Source organism: Fukomys damarensis, unplaced genomic scaffold (genome assembly GCF_012274545.1).
Source record: "Fukomys damarensis isolate Sample0158 unplaced genomic scaffold, DMR_v1.0_HiC HiC_scaffold_25, whole genome shotgun sequence".
Lineage (NCBI taxonomy): Eukaryota > Metazoa > Chordata > Mammalia > Rodentia > Bathyergidae > Fukomys > Fukomys damarensis.
This window is the reverse complement of record NW_022900937.1, coordinates 10,322,813-10,344,975: the sequence shown is the minus strand read 5'-3', so window position 1 is coordinate 10,344,975 and position 22,163 is coordinate 10,322,813. Positions and strand designations below refer to the sequence as shown.

At 36.0% G+C, this 22,163-nt stretch overlaps 1 protein-coding gene and 1 pseudogene across 5 annotated transcripts in view; one reads left to right on the top strand and one right to left on the bottom strand.

Annotated features, from left to right (window-relative positions):
* Tcf12 (transcription factor 12) overlaps window positions 1-22,163 on the bottom strand; it is a 363,012-nt gene that overhangs the window by 76,615 nt on the left and 264,234 nt on the right. For all 5 annotated transcript variants that reach the window (XM_010641272.1, XM_010641271.1, XM_010641273.1 and 2 more), the window contains exon 6: window positions 629-764. In XM_010641272.1, the coding sequence (XP_010639574.1) occupies window positions 629-764 (136 nt within the window). The remainder of the gene's footprint in view (window positions 1-628; window positions 765-22,163) is intronic.
* Window positions 1,657-2,529, top strand: LOC104874259 (annotated as a pseudogene).

Here is a 22,163-nt window from a genome sequence, read left to right as displayed (position 1 = left end):
GAGTTCAATCAGTGGTGGTGGTGGTAGTTTAACAGGTAGGTATTCGTGAAACTAAAGAATTTTAATATTTTATTTATTAATATATCTAATGGATATAGATTGAATCCCTTATCTAAAATGGGTGTGACCAGAAGTTTTTGGGATTATGGATTTTTTTTTGGATTCTGTAATATCTCCATAGATATAATGTGGTATCTTGGAAATAGGACCCAAATCTAAACATGAAACTCATTTATACTTCATATACACCTTATTTTATACACATAGCCCAAAAGGAATTTTACATAGAATTGTTAGTGTGTTTATGCCTTGACTACAATCTACCACATGAGGTCAGGTGTAGAATTTTATGGTATAATGTCAATTTCAAAATTGTTTGGACTTTGGAGCATTTTGGATTTCGTATTTTTTGATTATGAATGCTCAACCTTGTATTACTTGTACACAAGTTAAGCCCTGAAATCAATGAAAACCAAAAACTAAATTTTTTTCCTAACTAAAAGCATAGCCAGAAGTAAAGACTAAAAGAGAACAAAAAGAAAGGAAGGGAGAGTAGGACGCAAGTAGTCAAGTGGGTGGCATGCAGGCTGTTTCTTCTGGGATGGGACTCGCTGTGTGATGTACTCACCAAGTGCTGCAGAGTCATGGAGTGGTCTTCTCCTGGAACTTGTGGCAGAGAATGAGTAGTATGGTGTTCCCGGTTTTCCTGAAGAAGATAGCTGGGCTGGGCTCCCAAGCCCTAGATCTTGTCTCAGAAGAGAAGACTATAAAATAAGGCCAAGGAAGCAAGTCACCATTCTGTAGATATTGACCAAAACCTGAAAATTCTACCACTTCAACTGGTTTCAGCCAAAAATTCTTTTCCCACCAACCGACTGCCTGGTTTTTAGCAATTATGTACATCCAACAATCTTAGCACTGGGGTTGTTCTTTTCCCTATCGTTTCAGGTAGCTTTTATTGTTTGAAGACTGCCCATGTTTCCAACACTGGCCTTTCCTATTCTCCTCATTTATGTGTCATGACATAGGCTTGAGTGTCTTCCTCCTCATCTGACACTGTCTCTTGTAATGTACTTTTCATTTGTCAAAATCTTTTGTGAAGTGGAATGGTAGACAGTGTCCCATTGTCGTCTATCATTGCAGAGTAGCTTTCAACACATGCTCAGGCTTGCGAACCTGTGGCCTTCCTGTTTCAGTCTCCCAAATACTTGGGATTATAAGCATGCACTACTGTGCCTGGATAAGAGTTCTTTGTATGTTCTGGATACTAGGCCACTAGATATATGATCTGCAATAATTTTCTTTCATGTCTATAGGTTTTTCTTTAAAGAGTAGGAAAAATTTATGAAGAAAGCTTCTGAGAGAGACAGAAGGGGGACTGGGAAGTGGGTTGCCTGCTCACCCTAATTTTCAAAGATGTTTTATACAGCAAAGCCATGTGGTGAGGTGGGTACAAAGTAGAACAAAACTGTAAGACCCAATGGAAAATTACAAGGTGGGCATGAGGTGGGGTGAAACAAGATTACAAGTACAGTCACCCAGGTAACACTGATTAAATGGGGGTCAAATGAGGGAGCAAGTTATGCAGCAAGCACACAAGGATTTTCAGTAAGGGTGGGGGTCAGGGATATTTCCTGGAAAGGCTAGGTTAAAACCATGGCCTCCCACCCAGGTGATTGAAACCTATTTAGACTATCAATCACTGCTATTTAGCCCCAGGGAAGTACAAAGATAAAGTAGTTTCTCTTCTTTTACAATTTTGGCCTTCAGAGAAAGTGTCTTGACTGTCCTCCACCTTGGATTCTCCTGGGCTGGCCCCGTCTAACTGCCTGTAAGATATCTAATTAACTTACCTATCTGCAATATTCCCCCCTCTGAAGAAGTACCCCTAACTGCTTTAAGGAGGAAAAGGACAAGACAGCTCTGGCTACTTCCAGCTGAAGAGAGTTGAAATTGTGAAGAGCAGTTAGGGCAAGAAACCCGAGCTCTGGCTTCCTGTCCCATGGACCTGTTTTGGGAGCTGCTTGAAGGAAGGAAAAGGGGTGACCAGAGGCAACAGAGTACAAGGAAGAGAAGGGGCAGGAGAAAGAGAGGCAAGAGAAAGCACAGGGCATCCTTACCTACTTGGGCCAGAGTGTAGTGGAGGCCCAGATGCAGCCCTCCTGGTACCAGCTCTCCCCAAGCTACAGGGCCCCTGAGCCAGGTCCAGGCTCGGACGAAAAGATTAAGAGTCACCTGGACACATTGTAAGGGATGCAGAAGCATGTGGGGAGGAAGAGGAAGCACAGCTACGAAGGAGGCAGCCTCGCCCGGAAGGAGAGGAAGGCCAGGTTCAAGAAACAGCAGCCCAAGGAACATCTCTGTAGGGAAGCAGTGGAATGAGCTCTGGCAGAGGCCCTGCTGGCCCAGATCCAAGGCTGGGCACCCCAGGAGGGCAATGAAGAGGAAGAGACAGAGGAGGGGCATAGGCGGTACAATTCCCATTTCAACACCCCCCCCAGGATGCCCCTCTTATGTACTGACTCTTGAGGGGCTACAGGAGAGGCTGCCGCCAACTCTCAAATAGAACTATTTATTCATACATATTTTCCAAAATGGGGGGGGACACCCTACAGAGGATCTATCTAAAGGCCTTTGGTAGGCACCTGGCATTACTGTTGGCTATATTCATAGCAATCCCGCTGACCTAATTTGGTCCATGCATCCTTAAAAGCTATGCATCTACCAAGATAATGTTCTTTTTAGTGCATAACAGTTTTCATCTTTTAAGTAGACCAGTATCTTTTATCTTCTCATTCTCTCATGTCATATATAAGAAGCCACTGCCAAATCTAAGTCCATGAAGATATAATCTGTATTTCCTTCCAAGAGTTTTATAATTTTAGCTCTTACAGTTAAGATTTTGATAAACTCTGGGTTAACTTTTGTCTATGGTATGAGGAAGGGGTCTAACTTCATTCTTCTGTTGTGGAATTAAAGTTGTGCCAAGATAATATGAAGAGTATAATATGTCCTTAGTCAGTGGTACTGGCACACTTTTTGAAAAATCAATTAACTACAGATATTTGAGTTTAATTATAGACTAACTTCTATCTTGATTGGTTTGTATGTCTACCCAGTGCCAGTATCACCAATTTTGATGACTGTGGCTTTTTGTTAAGTTTGTAAATCAGAAAGAGTACTCCAATATTGCCTTATTTTTCAATATTATTTTTGCTATTTGTGGTCTCTTGAAATTTGAGAACTAGCGTTTCTATTTCTGTAAAAAAAGAGAAAAGGCCACTGGAATTTTGACTGGAATTACAGTGAATATGTAGATTGCTTTGGGGATTACTGCCATCTTAACAATACTGAATCTCCCCATCTATTAACACTGAATGTACTTCCACTTATTTAACTTCTTTTCACAATGTTTGTAGTATGCAGTGTTTTACCTCATGTTTAAATTTATACCTCATTTTAATTTATTCCTAAGTATTTTAGTTTTAGTTTATTACTAATGTATAAAACTACAACTAATTTAGTGTGATTTTATATCCTACAACTTTTCTAAATTCATTAGCATTAACAGTTTTGTTGTGAACTCCTTGGAAATTTCTATATATGAGATCTTATCTGCAAATAGGAAGTTTTACCTCCTTTTACAACTTGGATGCCTTTTCTTTCTTTTTCTTGCCTAAGTTCTCGGGCTAGAATTTCCAACATAATTTTGAACATAAGTGAAAACAGTCTCATTCCTGATCCTATGGGGAAGGCTATCTATCTTACTGTTTCCACTGAGTATGATATTAGCTATGAATTTTTCATAAATGATCTTTCCTGAGTTGAGGAATTTCCCTTCTATTCCCAGATTGTATATTGTTATTTTTTTCATAATTTCAATTTTTGTCAGATTCTTCTTTCTATATCAACTGAGATAATCATAATCATGTTTTCCTTCTTCATTCTATTAAAGTGGTGAACTATATTGACCAATATTTATTTGTTACACAACACTTGCATTCCTTTGCACAACCCAGCTGGTCGTGGTGTATAATTTCTTTAGAAATACTGCCTTCAGTTTACTAATATTTTGTGGAAGACTTTCACATCAATATTAAAAACAGGTAACAGTTTAGTTTCCTTTTTCCTATATACCAGTATCTCTGGCTTTAGTATAGATATAATGCTCCCGTCTTGGAATAAGGAAGCATTTGAGACAGACTGTCCTTATTTCTTCTTTAAAGTGAACATTCTTTAGTGAAGTTGTTTGATCTTGAACTTTTCTCAATTGGAAGGATCTTACTACTGCACTTGTTTTGTTATTTTTAAATTTACTGTTTCTTCTTGAGCTAGTTTTGATAATATATGTGTGTTTTCAAGAATTTCTCTATTTCATCTAGATTGTTTCCTTGTTGGCTTTTAATTAGTCATAGTATTCACTTATAATCCTTTGTTTCTATAAAGTGCAGAGTAGTAACATTCGTTTTCACTTATATTAGTAATTTGACTTTGTTCTTTTTTCTTAGTCAATCTAACCAAGTCTGTAATTTTTGTTGATATTTTTGAAGTAGCAACTTCTGATTATTCATTCTATTGTCTTCTATTCTTTATTTTATTTAATTTTTATTTTACTCTATGTTGTTTCTTCTGTTGGCTTTCAATTTAATTTACTGTTCTTTTTTCTAGTTTCTTGAACTGTAAAGTTAGGTTACTGACTTGAAAGCCTGTCTGTTTACTAATATATTATTTTTTATAGATAGGGTTTGCTATGGAGGTCAGGCTAGCCTTGAACCTGTGATCCTCCTGCCTCAGCCTCCTGTGGGTGACATTAAAGGTGCATGCCACTGTGCCTCTGGCACCTTGCAAAGTATATGTGTTGCCAAAGCGAGGATATGGCAGCTTGCAAAGTTTATTCAACAATGTTGAAGCACACATGAAGCAATTAATGGACTAAACCAGCTGAGAGTTATTACATCTTCAGAATAAACATAATTGAGAGCTTTTTTTTTTTTTAAAAAAAAAGACTCATCAAAAAGTGAATTCTTTGGACAGAGTGTATATATTCATTTATAGAGCAGAAATGTAGGGAGAAGAGTGTTTTGAACACTAGATGACATGATGTGTACATGAAAAGACAACATAATATTAATATACTTATTTGACATTAGATAAACTAATTCCAGCAGATAAAACTGTTCAGAGGTCTGGTAGAGAAATATGTATCTTCCTTAAAATAATAAACTCCAAATAAATGAAACAAGGGAGAAAATGATCATTATACACATAAACAGTGAATATAAATGTATCCTCTCTCTAAAGAAAACCGGGCGATATAGCTCTCTTCCAAGGATGCCTTGAGTATATGATCCAGGAGTCATTAAGTCTTCCATAGAGATTATACTGAAATTTCCATTGCCACATCTGTTTAGTATTTCTTTTATTTTGCCTGTGCTAGGCACATGCAACATTTCTAAAATACTGAGGTCACTTACTGATTATGTTAGATGGAACATATTATTACCACATGCTTAAGGGCAACCCTTAATGGGTCATGGACATTTAAGTTTTCCTTTAAACATCACCAGTCTTTCAAAAGGACATTCTTTCTTTGCTCAGCCCAAAACTGTCTTTCATTGATAATGTTTTAAGGCACCTGCTCTACTTATTACTTCATCTACATTTTCTCACATGAAGACACATATGAAGCTGGTCAAGGAACACACACATACCCAGGAGAAGGTCATTCAAAGGTCACTTATCAATGCCCCTTATACTTTCTGGTATATAAATTCTTATGAGCATATTAAAAAATGGTTTAGGGCTGGGGATTTAGCTCAGTGATTCTGCCACCTGCCTCACAAGCACAAGGACCCAAGTACAATCCCCGGTACCAAAAAAAAAAATGTTTATAACACGGGTCAAGTCACAGCCTGCAAGTCAAACTGGGCTAGCTTTTGAATAGTTTTTTTTTTTTTTGGGGGGGGGACACAATCATATCCATTAATGTGTTAATATGGCTGTTTTCAGCCTACAGTGGAAGAGCTGAGTATTGCAACAGATTATATGGTCTGAGGTCTCAAATACTTACTATGTAGTCCTTTTTGAAAAATATTTTCTGACCCATAATGTAATTTTTTGACAGTGGAACAAAGGACTGAGTTTCAAGGACAGTGAAAAGTCCATCTGAGTAATAAGAAAAGATACATAAACTTTCAGATGAGCAAAACTCAGTCAGGGAGTTACTTCTGCAAGGGTGTCAAAACAAAGAGGCATTATAACCTAAATGATTAACAGGAAAGTGCATTTTTAATATCCCTAACAGTAGACTACACAAAAAGTACTGATGTCCTGGAAACAACATGAAGTTTTGGAATTAGTACCCATGTTCAAATGTTGACTAATACCATGGCAAATTATGTAACATGAGTGAGCTGGTTTCTTTAACCACTTACCAGTCCAATTATTTAAATGCAGGATAACCAAAAATTGCATTTTTATTAATTTTTATAAGATAACAGGGAATATAAAAATAACAATTTTATCCAATTTATTCAGTATAAGAATGAACTAGTTAAAATGACATCTGTCCACTAATACTCAGGATAGTAAGTATGGAAACAAATGTGCTGCACGGGTGATGCTTGGGATAAACTGTTAAGTGATTACGTACGTTAGTAACAGCTCGCAGGGTTTCTGGGAAAAGTAAAGGTTGACAATAAAAGCAGATAGCTTAGTTAATAAGAAACCTGTTTCACTTTTTCATTTCCCTATAAATCACCACATTCTAAATATCATGAAAGACTCAAGGTGAATAGTATGTTTCTTTTCTGTTTCCTGGGTACAATCCTTTTGCATGAAGTAACCTGAGGTTTCAGGAGATCTTTTCTACCCTGAATGCAAGCCGGTTGAGTTATAAATCCCAGTGGCTATGGTGAGACAGTATGTTGGAAATAGGCAAAAAAATAGAGGCAGAAGTGACAGACCCCTAGAGAGAGGGTTGACAATTAGATGCTAAATCCAAAGGACAGTGTGACACACTCAAGCTGTATCAATCCAGATCAAGAATAGTAAAATGTCACTTATTCTCACATAGTTCAGAAGTGTTTGCACTTGTGTGTATAAAGTCAAATACAGCACACAACCATATACACACATACACTGAGTAAGAAGAAAAGAACCCTGTGTACACTAATGCAATGAAATATTAATGGATGATAAAGAGCACGTGGCCATTCATCGTACTCTTCTTCCACTTTTCTGTGGGTTTTTAATTTTTCAAAATAAAAACCTAGAGAAAAGAATAAATATTGAGGATTCACTAGGGCATCTCTAAGCACATCTTAGTAAATGTCTATAGTAGTTGTACCCAGGTATGTTTAGAAAGCATTTTCCTTGATACAAGAAGACTTATATAAATTTGGGAATCTAATTACCATTTATAAGATTTATGATTAATATATGTTTGCAATCCATAATACATTCATTATGGGGAACTGGTATATATACATCTCACATCATGACCCTTTTTACAACACCCTTTCCCTATAAGATTAACTTGAAAAATGTAAGTGACTCATAAATGAATTTTTGTATTACTATCCTAAACAATGAGTTACCTAAGAATACAAATTGGTAGATTTTGCATATATGTACATAATGTAGGAAGAAACAAAGCAGAACAAAGATCTTAGGGAAAAATGCTACTTGTTTCTAATTATAGTACTGACAAATTCTTATTGCTATAGACAAATATTAATAAAGATGTCAAAAAATACAGAGGCTAGGCCTGGGGATTTAGCTCAGTGGCACCACGTCTGCCTTACAAGTGCAAGATCTTGATCCTGGGTACCAAAAAACCATAACAACAACACAGAGGCTATATTTCACTTAGCTGCAATAATTATTTCCCCTGATTAAACTGTATCATGATCCATATGATTAGGTAAATACTTGAAAAATTGACTCTTTTTAAGAATATAAGGTCATGTTTTATTGTTAACTGAAATGAACATGGTTTATCAGGACATAATTTTCTTTGCAAGAACTTAATAATCTAAGAAATAACATCTAAGAAAGCAACGAAAAATACAACTCAGAAAAACAAGGGCTAAATTATACAAGCTTGACATTTTTATATTCTACAGTAACAAAACCATAGTCTCCCTTTATTTGATCTTTCAAACACTTACCAAAGCTATTTTTCTTCTCCTAAAGTAAAATTAGATATCAGCTCATATTATTGATTTTTCTGCCTGCCTAAAACAAATGAGAGGCATTATTGATTACTACTGATCTTGTCCTGAAGGTGTCTTAGGCAAAAAGGCATACAAATATCCCAGAGGATACAGAATGAGGCAAAGCAATTTTTTCGCTAAGCTGTCTTATTCAACTATGAGTTACTATTCTGAACTGATATAGTATTCATTTCTTAATACACTGTTAGAAAAACCCTTTTTACAGTCATCTAGAACATCATTTGTGAAAAATTTATGTGACACTGAATAATCAATGAAATTTCTCCTTGAAATGTTGACTAATATAGTGATGGTGAACCTTTCAATAACAAACAGCCAGCTGTGGCATGTGTGTTTTAAGTTTGCCAACACTGCTCTAGATTATTGTAGTAAAACTTACAGTAACATTTTGAATTATACATAACAAGCCTGTAGATCGTTAATGAAAATTCTCATTTCTTTATAAGGAACTTTAATGACCCACATGATACATACTTTAAATTTTCTTTCTTCATGTGTAAGAAATACTCTTTCAAATGTGAATTTGAGAAGGCTATTTAGTTTAAGTCTGGCTGAAAAGTAAAGGAATAAAGTAGTGGTCTAAGACAACATCACTTATTAATGTGAATTCTTATTAAATACAGTGGTAGGCACACTAAACGTGACTTCATAAGGGAAAAGAACAACCTATTTAAAATGGTGGTGTTCAGTAGTTAGAACTCACAATTACGCTACAAAAAAATCTGGGTATTTTTTGTCCTTAAAAGGGAAAGATGTCTCAGTCTTGATAAATACAAAGTTATTTTCTCAGAACTACTTTTAACCATTAAATGGACTAATTCAAATATGTACTTAATATACTTTGATATCCATTCATAACTTCAGGTTAAATAAAAGCCTAATGACCATTTGTCAAAAAATGTCAGCATTATTTTATGATTAAAATTTTGAAGCACCAATTTCTTATTAATTTTCTAAAAAATGTAAAATTGACAATATGAATGTCAGATATCCCCAAATTTTTATGAATGCACAGAACCTGTACAATATAAGCAGATTTCTTAATTTCATGTTCCTAAAATGGTGTTCAATTTAATACACGAAGGCAAACAGTTGGTTTGAGTTGCCTTTTTTAAGAAGGGAGTGTGCTGAATTTAAAGTGACAGACATAAAACATGATCATGATAACAGAAGACATGCACTGTTAAGACTTCTCAGTTCAGTTCTTTATGTTCTAGCATTATGTTTTTCTTTTGTTATTGATGAAGAGACAAATTGTTCTTAGAGGAAAGTTAGCACAGCAATTTTGCAATTTCTCCTTTATTTGCGATTCTTTTAATTACAATCATAGCACTGTTTAGTTGTAAGTCCATTTGAAGTTTCAAGATGATGACAAGAGAACTGAAGAGTTAAAGAAGCCTCTCAAGTTACAATCAAAAATCTCAAGAGGGTGAAGGGAACGCTGGGCAAACAACAAATGTTGGCCTTTAATAATGACTGTATCAGTCTGCTGTTAATTTTCTATGAATGATTAAAAAACAGATTATAATAAATTTTAAATTTGGAAAACACTGGCATTTGCGCAATAATTATAATGCTAATTCATTTACATTGAAATTTCAAGGATATGTTAGCAATTATCAGTGTGCTGTTAAAGAATTCTATCCTGAGAATCTCATTAGATAGTGATGCAAACTACAGTTGTTATCATTCTGAGAACAAAGGAATCTTGAATGAGTAATCAATAGCAACTGGCAGAAAATGAGACATTAATTATGATCCTCTCTAGTATTTTGTCTAAGACAAGATTTCATTAAATGCTTTGTGCAACCTGTGTAGTTCCCAGTCATTACCAACACTTTGGACAACGTATTAATTCAGGGGGCGGGGGCTGGGAGGAATGTACAGGGAAATACAGTAAAAGAAAACCTGAGATGTTCCCTCTCTTTTCCTGGGTCAAAGAAAAACATACCAACTAGCACCAGCCAACTGTTATGCTGCTTCTCCCACAAGCCCCAAACCTTACAATCCCAACATGGTTTCCTGAAATATAATTATCATTGTCTATACTTGGTATTGTGCAGATTTAAGAAGATAACAGTCATGCATCACATGCGTCCTGCCAACACAATCTGACCAGTCTTTCTTGATTTAAAAAAGAAAATAAACTACCTATTTGCTATTACATTATCTAAACACAGTAGTCTAGCAGTGGAAGTTTTCCCAATCATCTAATAAGCAGCAAAGGAAAAATTTTACTATTTTAATATGTTCTTGGTAAGTTTTCTAAATCCAGTGTCAGTCAATGAAAAAGACACCAGACTAGGGAATCTGGGATGTAGATCAACAAAGGAAAATTTCTTGGAATAAAAGAAATAGAAAGAACAGCTAAAAGCCATCTAAATATATCCACATTTAAATAATCACAAACTGGGCTGGGGATTTAGCTCAGTGGTGCTGCCACCTGCCTAGCAAGCACAAGGTCCTGAGTTCGATCCTCAGTACCAAAAAAAAAAAAAAAAAACCAAAAAACAAAAACAAAAAAAAATTACAAACTTGAAATAAAATGCTTTACTTTTAGATCTTAGGTTTCCATAGGAATTGTCAGGCCCAAAAACACTACCAGGGATTTCTTCAAGGCAAATTCTATTGAAGATGTACTACAAAATAACCTAAGCATATCTGCCCAAAGTGAGTTTTTCTAAATGTCTAAATTTAGAAACTTCTTGTTAAAAGGGTACCAGTAAATGTGCTGCTACATTACTACCATTGTGTGTTTGAGCCTTTTCTTTCTTTTTTCTCACTATGTAGCCCAGGCTGGTCTCGGATTCACAGCGAGATCCTCCTGCCCCAGCCTCCCGGGTGCTGGGATTATAGGCATGTGCCACAACGCCCAGCTTGAGCCTTTTCTTAAATGAATATGAAGAAGCCAGCTATAGCTATGTGAAGTTCTAACATTAGAAGAACATGAGACACAGAAATATCACTGTTCTTTTGCATTTGTGGAAACTTTAAAGGCCATAACTCTTCTCTTTAATGCTAGCTTTCACGTGTAGTAAATGAGTAGCCCTCTTCCTAACCACTCATATTTCCATAAGTACATAAGCACACAACAGAGCATTAGGCCTATAGTTAGGCATGCAAAACTTTATGAATTGAAACATTACAACTGGACAGCTTCAAAAAAATCTTACTCTGCAAAATTTCATAGTTGCACAAAAATAGAAAAAACTTACAATGAACCTTTATGTACCCATGACCCAATTTCAACAACTGCCAACATTCTGTAGTTTCCGCTTCATCTATTTTGTCATTTTCCAGCTTTTGTTACATCCTTCAAAACTGACAAAAGGCCAGGCATGGAGGTGCATGCCTGTAATCTCAGCACTCAGGGGGCTGAGGCAGGAGAATTTCTGGGAGATCAAGGCCAGCCTGGGCTACATAGTAAGTTCAAGGCTGGCTCGGACTCCACAGTGAGACCCTGCCTCAATGAAAATAAAATGAAATGAAACAAAACACTATAATAATTCCTTATTAGGTAATTATGTAGTTACCTCTTTTTTTTTTTTTAGTACCGGGATTGAACTCAGGCCCTTGTGCTTGTGGGGCAGGCACCAGAACCACTGAGCTAAATCTCTGGCCCTCTTTTTGCTTGTTTTGAGATGGTATCGAATTATTTAATAAGTTCTCTTCTCCTGAAATACCTTTTCAAAAGAATGAATTGATTTCTGAAACAATGCTCCTGAAGTGCAGTAGTGTAATTATCAACTTTTAAGGAGAAAACAGAAATCCATTTTTTTCCTCCTGCCAAGTAACCTTTAACAGAAATAGGCAATTATAATTGCCTATTTCTAATGCTTTAAAATGAGATTTTCCTTCCATGATTTTTTTTTTCACCAATGTTCCAAACAACCCAGAAAACCTAGATTATACTACAGAGTAGGGCTTCAAGCCTGCTATGAATTCCTGCTGTATACCAGCCACTGGGCACAGCCCTTCCACAGCCACCTCACAGGTGAGTCATCTGTGGAGGGTTTCAACATCAACCTAAGAGCTAGTCTTGTGTCTCCTTAACCTTCCTGACTCCAACCATCCCCCAATCAACCATCTAACAGCCTACTCCCCAAAGGAGGATGTTGTCAGTCCTGGGAACCACCTGCCTTCCACAATGTTCAAGTCCAACAACTCGTTGATCTGACCTCCTGTTCTCACAGTGGTACTGTTCCACTAACACTTCCTTCACATGTTTTGCCACCTCATAACATCTAGTATCTTACCCTCTTTTGCAGTCCCAAGTTTAATCACAACTTCATTTTTCCTTTCTTTGAAACCTAGACCACAAAGTCTATTATTTCAGCCATTCTCTCATCACTATTTCTACTCTCCTTATCTTGACATTTACCAGCTATGTAATCTTGGGTAAATTATATAGCTCCTTGAGGCTTCAGATTCCTTGGCTATCAAACTAGAGCGACAACAACAGCATTAGTAGTAGCAGCAGCAGCACCAGCAATAACAACACTTCTTTCATAGAGTATTGCAGGGACCAAATGAAATAATGCTTATGAAGTTTAAGTGTATGATATCTGCTAGACACTATGTGTTATCATTAATCTATCCCAGTGACTTGTAAACTTGATCATTGTGTCAACTCAACTATTTACAGGATTTAGTCTGCTGGGTAGTACTGAAATGAAAACTAAAACACATATACAACCTAATATGTCAGAGTCAATAGTACTTTTTGCCACCCAGCTTTACATATATCATCATAACTTAGAAAGCCTTTTACTTATCACTAAAGCGTACATCAAAGTAAAAAACATTTTTAACTCTTTTTCCTCCCAATATCGGGGACTGAATCCAGGGTTCTGTACATGCTAGTTGAGTGCTTTCCACTGTCCTAATTATTTGGAATACTTGAGTTTAGGGTGTTAACTTTTTCAATTCTTCATACAGTCTAGATAATAATCCACCGTCAGAATAGCTGGCAAAGAGTCTCTCCCATTCTGCAGGCTGTTCCTTTACTCTATTAGTCATTTCTTCTGTTGTGTAGAAAATTTTAATTGGACAAAAACCATTCTATGATTATTGGTATTACTTTCTGTGCTACTGGAGCTCTATTCAGGAAGTGTTTGCCTGTGGCTATGGCTTCAACTATTTCCCCTGTTTTCTATGCTATTAACCCTGATAAATCAACATGACTGGATTAAGAAATGCCTAGCATTATTAGTGAAACTCACTTCTGAGTATGTCTGTACAGTGTGCCCACAGCTGACTGGCATATAGGCAAGCAAAGTGAAGACCCACTCTGACTGTGAGTGGCACCAACCAGCAGGCTTGTAGCCTGGACAGAATAAAAAGGGAAGAAGGTGGAAGCTGGTGTGTGCCTGGAGAACTCCACTCTGCTTCAGCAGGGGGTCTTTTGCTGCCATCACCTATGGAATCAGACTCCAGTTTCTTCAGCCTTCCACAGCAGACTATATCAGCAACTCCCTAGAAAGCTTCCAGGCCTTTGTTCTCAGACTAGTGCTGCATCCTTGATCCCTTATTTGGTGGCATTCAGCTTCTTAGACTGAGCAGATACTGGATTCTTCATGTCTCCAGAATGAAGATGCCATTGTAAACCTTCCTATCTCTGATCCTACAATCCTATCTAATAAAAGCATATTTCTTATCAATTCTTTTTCTCTAGAGAACTCTAACCAATGCATTTTCTTTCAAGGTTTCAGATCTTATACTGTACTTAGGTCTTTGATCCATTTTGAATTAATTTTTATACAAGGCAATAGGGATCTAATTTCAATTTTTCTACAAGTATTATATCCAGTTTTCACAGCATCTTTTTGTTAAAGAGGCTGTCTTTTCTCCAATATACATTTTTGGCTCCTTTTTCCGGAAGCAAATATCTCTAATTGGGTTTGTTTCTATGTCCTCTATTCTGTTCCACTGGTTTACATGTCTGTTTTTGTTTCTATGGCTTTGTAGCATAACTGGAAACAGTATCATGATGCCTTCTCTTTGCCTGGGACTGCTTTGGTTTTTGTGGGTCTTCCATGTTTCCATATGAATTTTAGGATTTTTTCCTAGTTCCATGAAAACTGCTATAGGTATTCTGATGTGGACTGTACTGAATCTACTGGCAAGGATGTGAAGAAAAAGGAACTGTTCTACAATGCTGGTGGGAATGTAGATCAGTAAGTCACCATGGAAATTAGTATGGATGTTCTTTATAAAATGAAAAAACAGAGTTAGCATTTTATCTAGCTGTATCAGGGTCTATACCATAGGTAAGTTAGCATACTAGAGAGATACCAGCATGCCCATGTTTAATGTAGCACAATTTACAATGGCGAAGATATGGAAGCAGCCTAGATACCTATCAACAGAAGAGAGGATAAACAAACACAATACACACACACACACACACACACACACACAGTGGAGTATTACTGAAGCATAAAAAGCAACATTTTGTCATTTTCAGGAAAATGTATGGATGTAGAGATGATCAATCATATTGAATGAAATGAGCCATTTTCCCTAATAGATACAATCTTAAAAAAAATGACATGAAAGTAGAAGAGAGGGTATTATTGAATAAGAAGACAGTAAGTGGGGAGAAGAGGCTATAAGAGTGGATAATAGACTCCATTAAAAAATACACTTTGAAACGCCTCCTAAAATGTGAAGGGGAGGCAAGGAAAGTGATGGGGGTGAAAACAGACAAATAGTGTGTCATATATGTGTACAAATCTGCCAAAAGGAAACTTACAGATCTATATTATTAATATGCATTACGAAAAAGTTGTGGGAAAAACTCAGAAAGGAGCTCTAGCCAACATATAAATGGACATGGCTATGTTTCAATAAAAAGGAGGGGAGGGGGTCAGATGGTAGCAGTTTGCTGACACCTGATCTATGGCACTCAGCTTTCCAGGCTATCTGATTCTCAATCTGTAAGAGCCTTTAATTTCTCCAGTATGTTAAAGGTTATTGATAATAAAGAAAAATAGTTTTCTGTACACTTGCTAACAAAACCAATTCTGTCAGGAGGGATATAACCTCCTCTACCCCCAATATCTCAATAGTCTACTCTCTGTGCATGTGCGCGTGTGCACATATACACAAACGTTAGCCTCAATTACATTTGTTTCAATGTTTGCTCTACAAATGTGACTGTGTATGGACTTTGAACTAGTTCTAACATTTTACAAATTTCTTCATGATGACACAGAATCTTATGCACCTATGCATTTTTGTATCTGTAAATTTATGATTAATGATTTTATGATCTTAAAAAATTATCTGTGGACCAGGGATTTAGCTAAGTGGTTCTGCCACCTGCCTAGCAAGCACAAGGTCCTGAGTTTGATCCCTGGTACCAAAAAAAAAAAAAAAAGTTATCCTCTAACAGCTGCAATGTGCCATTATTTAAGATGTGCTTAAATTACATTGCAACTGATTGTTCTTTTCATGTGGCCTAAAGCAATAATATCTCAAATCCTGTAAACTCCTATAATCCTGAGCCACAGCTAAATTTTGCTAAGAAATACTTTTAGTTTTCATCATGTCACTTATTTGACCAAAACTCTTATAAAATAAAATATAAATTCCCTGGTTAGGCACCTAAACCTCTTCTTTAAAATTTAGAAATTTCATAGCGTTCTCCTAAATATTTGAATCCAGCCAAATGAAAATATTATCCCTAGAACACACATTCATTTTTATTTTTCATTTAAAACAGGTCTATGATACTTTTTGCCAGACACTGAGCTAAACACTAGAAAGCAAACAGCCACAGAGAACTTGTGCCCAGTTTATACGATTAGATGGGAGAAAAGGAAGGGACCAGCTAAACTGATACACTGAGTACTGTATCACTTTAATTATCTATATATAGTCTTTCCCCAGGGTGCCCTCCTTTATACTCTGTCAACCCATCCTTACGGTAGGTATGTCAAACACTCCGCAACAGGTTGCTTTGGCCCTGGCTAGCTAATGTGACCCCGAAGATCATAAACTTAACACACTTTTTGGCAATATTCTCAATAAATGATTGTATTGCACTTCAGCACAGACTGTAAAACTGACAACAGATCACTGTGTTGAAAAGGACACACTATAATGCTAACTCCACCTTGTTCTTGTGCCCACCACAGACTGTCAGTGGAATGGAAACTCATTTCAGTATTTACATGTGCTTGTGCCATTTGATAAGTAAAATGCATTGATGCCTGATAATAGTATTACAACCTACCAACTAGTGTGTGTGCCTGTGAAGACATCTTTACTGTTATTACGCAGATTGTAAACTTTCTCATTTACTTATTAAACTTGGGCTTGTGTTATTTGTAAAAAAATGTTTTTCAATAGCTGCAGAACAGAGTACAAAAGTATCATCAGATTTTTGTCATGATATTTTTATAATCACAACTACAATAGTGGTAATATTAGAAAAGTTACAATAAAAATACAAAAATAAAGTTCTGCTACTTGTATACATTACTACAGTATATGTTTTATATGCAGTCCAAGACAACTCCTCCTCATTCATTGCAGCCCAGATCAGACAAAAGTTGGATGCCCATGTTCTGTCAGGGTTCTATACTACATATCAAGGTTCTTTTTTCTATCTCAAAATCCCCTTCATTTCTCTCTTCTGGGTTTCAAAGTACTTCTGTTTTACTTATGTGGGATTAATTATGCATCACCCAAGGATTTTAATTTTAATTGTGATTACAGCTTGTCTCCCCCAACAAAAATGTAAGCTTCTTGAGGATAGATACCTCAATTCTGTTGCCTGGCCCAATTTCATGTCTTGTAATATATAGTGTGCTATTTCCTTGACATATTTCACCCAGTGGGAAAGAAGCATGAGAGAAAAGATGAAGCATCTAATAAAGGAAGCAAATCATCTCACATAATTCTTAAAGAATTTTAGATTTATATAACCTTTAAAAATGCTACCTGAAAGTACATCTAGAAAGTCAACAATTGGAGTTAATGTAGTAAATTTAAAAGCATTATAATCCACAATTTTAGCAACTTTTCGGGGGGAGGGGGTCAGGGTTTCACTATGTAGTTCAGACTGTCCAGGAACTCACTATGTAGACCAGGCTGGTCTCAAACTTGCAGTGATCCTCCTGCTTCAACTTCTGGAATTACAAGCGTGCACCACCACGCCCGGCTACAATTTTTAATTTTGAAAAAAGCAGCAAGACTCTTTTATGGATATCTCAGCCTGCATAATCACTTCCTTGGTCTTATCTTTTGTAAATTTTCCTAAATGGGTTGTCTAAAATCACTCCAACGGGCCATAGAGCTAAAACTCTAAAACTCTCACTACTCATTAGCTAAGGAAAACTGTATTCCTTAGAAGACCGGGAAAGGAGATTGGGAGAGAGAAAGAGAGGATGAGGAGGAGGAAAGGGGAGAAGGGAACAAAAGAGGTAGAGAGTGGAAGGGGGGGATAAGGGAGAAAGAAAGATGTAGAGAAGGAAGCGGGGATGAGAGGGAAAAAGAAGAGAGAAAAAAAACAAAGCTCAAGTCCTACATAAGAGCTTTTTTTTTTTTTTAATATGACAGAAATGGTGTTCTTGAAATTTCTGTAAAATTCAAGTCTAAAAGTGACTATAAACTTCCTAACCCACTGCATTTAAATATTCGCGAAAATGCTCAGTCCATGGGTAATCATAAAAAGTTGCAGGAGTTTTTTACACACCTGGATACAATCCTTTGTCAGATGTATGCTTTACAAACAATTAGGCCTACCTTATAGCTTGTCTATTATTTATTTTTGACCCGTCTTTTAATAAACAGAAAACTTTATTTTGATGAAGTCTAAGGTGGTCTTTTTTGTTTTTTGGGTTTTTTTGGGGTTTTTTTTGGCAGTTCTTTTGGTATTCTACGCAATACTTGGCTAAATCAACAAGTTGAGGACATAATCTTATATATTTCCTTCTTAAAGATTTCACATACAAGCATATACCTGGAGTAATTTTTTATGTGTTTAGTATGAAAGAACAACTAATGTTACATACATCTGTCCAAATGGATATTCACTTGTTACTACACATCTGCCCTATTTAACTAATCTGACAACACTGCTGACAATCAAATGGACTACCAAGCAAAGATACACTTCTGGGCTTGATTTTATTGGCATGTTAGTGGATATCTTAGTCTGGATCATCACTTCCAAGTTATATTTCTCAATAATGCAATACTAAATTATTAAATTACTGCAGTTTTATACTAAGTCTTGTGGTTAGGTAAGACATTTCTCAATTTTGCTCTTCACTTCTCAAGAAGCATTCCTGATTCTTTATTTCCAGGAGAATTTTAGAATGAGCTTGTTAAATTCTAGAAAGAGAAAATCCTGGCAGAATTACAGCTGGGGTTGCATTTACGCATTCACATCATGAAGAACAGACATGCTAAAAGTACTGTCTCACAATTCATTAACATCTATATATTTGCTGAAGTCCTTTTAAACTTTTCTAAGTAGTGGTTAGCAGCTTTAGTGTTGGATTGTACACGTCTTTTGTCAAAATTTATTCCAAACTATGTGGAGTTTTTTTTAGATACTATTGCAAAAGTCATTTTTCATTTCATTTTATCTTTTTAAAACTAAGGTTTTTTTCTTACATACAATACAATATTCAGACCTTAAATATATTATAAGGCAGTTTTCGTGAATAATCCTGAGACACGAAATATCCCACCACCCAGAATGCTCTTCTGGATCCCTTCACAGTGACACTCTCTTCCCAGAGGTAATCATTGATTACATTTTTACCAGTACAGGATAGGATACTCTTGCTTTTTATGTAAGCTCGTGTAAGTGGAATCAAAGAGTATGCATTTTCAGCCAGGCGTGGTGGCGCACGCCAGTAATCCCAGCACTCTGGAGGCTGAGGCAGGAGGATCACTGTGATTTCAAGACCAGCCCGGGCTACACAGTGAGTTCCAAGTCAGACTCAACTACATAATGAGACTCTGTCTCAAAAAAACCAAAAAAACAAAACAAAAAGTATGTATTTTTGAGATTTGGCCACTCTCACTCAGCATCACATTATGGTGACTTGTCTATGTTGGGGCATGTAGTATCATGACACCATGCAGTGTGGAGTAGCATTCAACGTGAGCATACCAGAGATCAATTATCTATTTTGTTAATGAACCTCCAGTTGGTTCCAGTCTTAAGTTAGTATAAATAAAGCTGCTATGAAAATTCTTGCTATAAAAGCTTTTTGGGAACAATACTTTTTCACTTCTCTTGGATAATTACTCAAAGATAAAATGCTTAGTTATGGCATAAATACTTAAACTACCAACAGTTCCCCAAAGTCAGTGGACTATTTTGTAGTCTTATTAGCAATGTAAAAGAATTCAGGTTGCTCATCTTTGCCAACATTTGATGTTTTTTATAGCCATGTTAACTTTGGTTTTTTGATAGGTGTGTAAAGGTGTGTAAAACATATGTCATTATGATTTTAATTTATGCATGCCTGAAAGCTAATAATGTGGGGCATTTTTTCATGTGCTGATTGGACACTGTACTTTAGAGCACTGTTTACTCAAATGTTTTGCCCATTTTTTAGTAACTGGTCCCTCTTTTATTATCGAGTTATCAGGGACCATCATATACTCTACATACACCTGTGTGCGTGTGTGCGTGTTCATGCATGTGTGCATGTGCAGTCACCACAGTTGTCTTCTCCTAGTCTGTGGCTTCTCCCTCTACCTTGTTTTTAAAGAATCAGGATCTGGCTATGTTGCCCAGTTTGGCTAAGAACTCCTGGGCACAAGTGATCATCTTGCCTCAAGCTGTCAAGTAACTGGAACTGTAAGCATGTGCCCCTGCACCCCCTTCTCACTTTCTTGATCTTTTTTGATAGAAAGTGCAAGTTTTTAATTTTGATTAAGTTCAATTCATCAAAGTTTCTTTCATGTTTTTGCTTTTCATGTCCTCTGTAAGAAGGTTGTTTAGCCCAAGTGGCAAGAATATTTATTTATACTCCCCCCCAAGCAGCTTTACTATTTTAGCTTTTGAAGTTTATGATTTATTTCAAACTTATGTTTTATATGGTATAAGGTAAGGGATGAAGTTCCTCCCTCTGCACAACACACAGTTGTTCCAGGACCATATGCCAAAGAGACTTCTCTTTTATCACCAGACTGTTACACTGTACTTATAAAACAAATGTGGATCCCTCTCTGGACATTCTGATCTGCCTCTTGAGCTGTTTGTCGATCTTTATATATAAATATCATACTGTCTTTGTCTTGATTATCATTGTCTTACAGGAAATTATCAAGTCAAGTAAGATAAAGCCATCCTCTCTTCTTTTTCAAAGTTATTTTGAGTTCTTAGTCTTTTGCCTTTTTAAATGAATCCTGAAGTAATCTAGTCAGTATCTGTTAAGAAGCCTAACACAATTCTGACTGAGACTACATTAAACCTGTAACCCAATTTAGGAAGAACTAAGATTTAAATGATAGCCTTAAAATTCACGAACATGGTATATCTGTTTTTAGATCTTTGACTTATCTCACTAGTGTTTCAATTTTCATTGTTAAAGTCTTGTGATATAGCTAAAAGTACTCGCTCTGGAAGTTTTCTTGATGATTCCTTAGGACTTCCTATTTACATAAATATGTCAGCTCCAAATTCAGCTTAGCTTACTCAATTTTTATGTCCTTTTTTTTCTCATTTTCTTACACTGGCCAGAAAATAAAGTGAAAAATGTGAGACTGGAATTTTTACCTTAGTCTTAATTATCAGGGGAAAGCATTTGCAGTAGAGTAGCCTTTCAGTATTAAGTATGTTGCCAGCTGTGAAGTTTTTCATGCAAGTCCTTTATCACATTGAGGAAGCTGCTTTCTATTTGTTGAGATTTTTATCATGAATATTCAATTGTGTGAAGTACTTTTTTCTCTATGGAAATTATATTATTTTTTATTCTGGCATCTGTCAACACAGTGAACTCAGTAAATTGATTTTCAAGTGTTAAACTAAACTTTAATTTCTGGTACAAATCTTATTTAGCCATTATAACTGTCTATACATAATGAGACCGAATTAAAAAAAAAAAAAAAAAGAATGTGAAAAAGAATCAAATGGCATGGGTGTAATTACAAGAGACTAAGAGGTAACTGCATTTTTAAAGTTATCATTTTCCTGAAGGCATATTATTTGAACTTAGATGAAACTTCAAACTTTCTAAATACAAAGCACAAGTCCCTGTGATCTTGCAGGTTTGAACATTTTGAGAAAAACTCAAACTACTTGAATAAATACTTAAGAAATATTAATGAATAAATACAAGTGAATTTGTCATGATAAATGGATTTTTCATGTAACTCTGTCAGTTTAAAAAGTATTGGACCGATTGTTAATAAGATGATGGCTTCTATGCTCTGTGTTGGATCAATAAAAAAGTAATTCAATTCCAGAATGATCTATCATTGTTTCCAGCAATGCTGCTACGGCCCATCAGTTATGCAACTGCTGTGAAGATAATATGAGGAGACTCATTTAGTGACATATGATTACATCATCTTAACATGAAGTAAGGCCCATCAGGCATTATTAACTTAGCCTGAATTTTCAGTATGTTGGCAGCATTTATGTTCATTAATAGCAGAATTAATGTTTCTTAGGGTATTTTACTGAAGAAAAACAGCCTCAAGGTGCTGTTTGGATATGATTTTAAAGTCACTAATTTATATTTCCTCCAATTTTTGTCACTTATAAATAGGTAAGATAAAATGGCAGCCAGTTAGTTGTCATTTTTCCCTTCTCTGATTCATTTTAATAAGTACTGTTATAAGCTTTTAACTTGTAAAAGTTATGTGTTTTTCTCTGGATGGGAGTAATATACTTTTTTAATGCTTGGATTTCCTGAGCTTGCTTACTCAGGCTCCACATCAGCTTGTGTC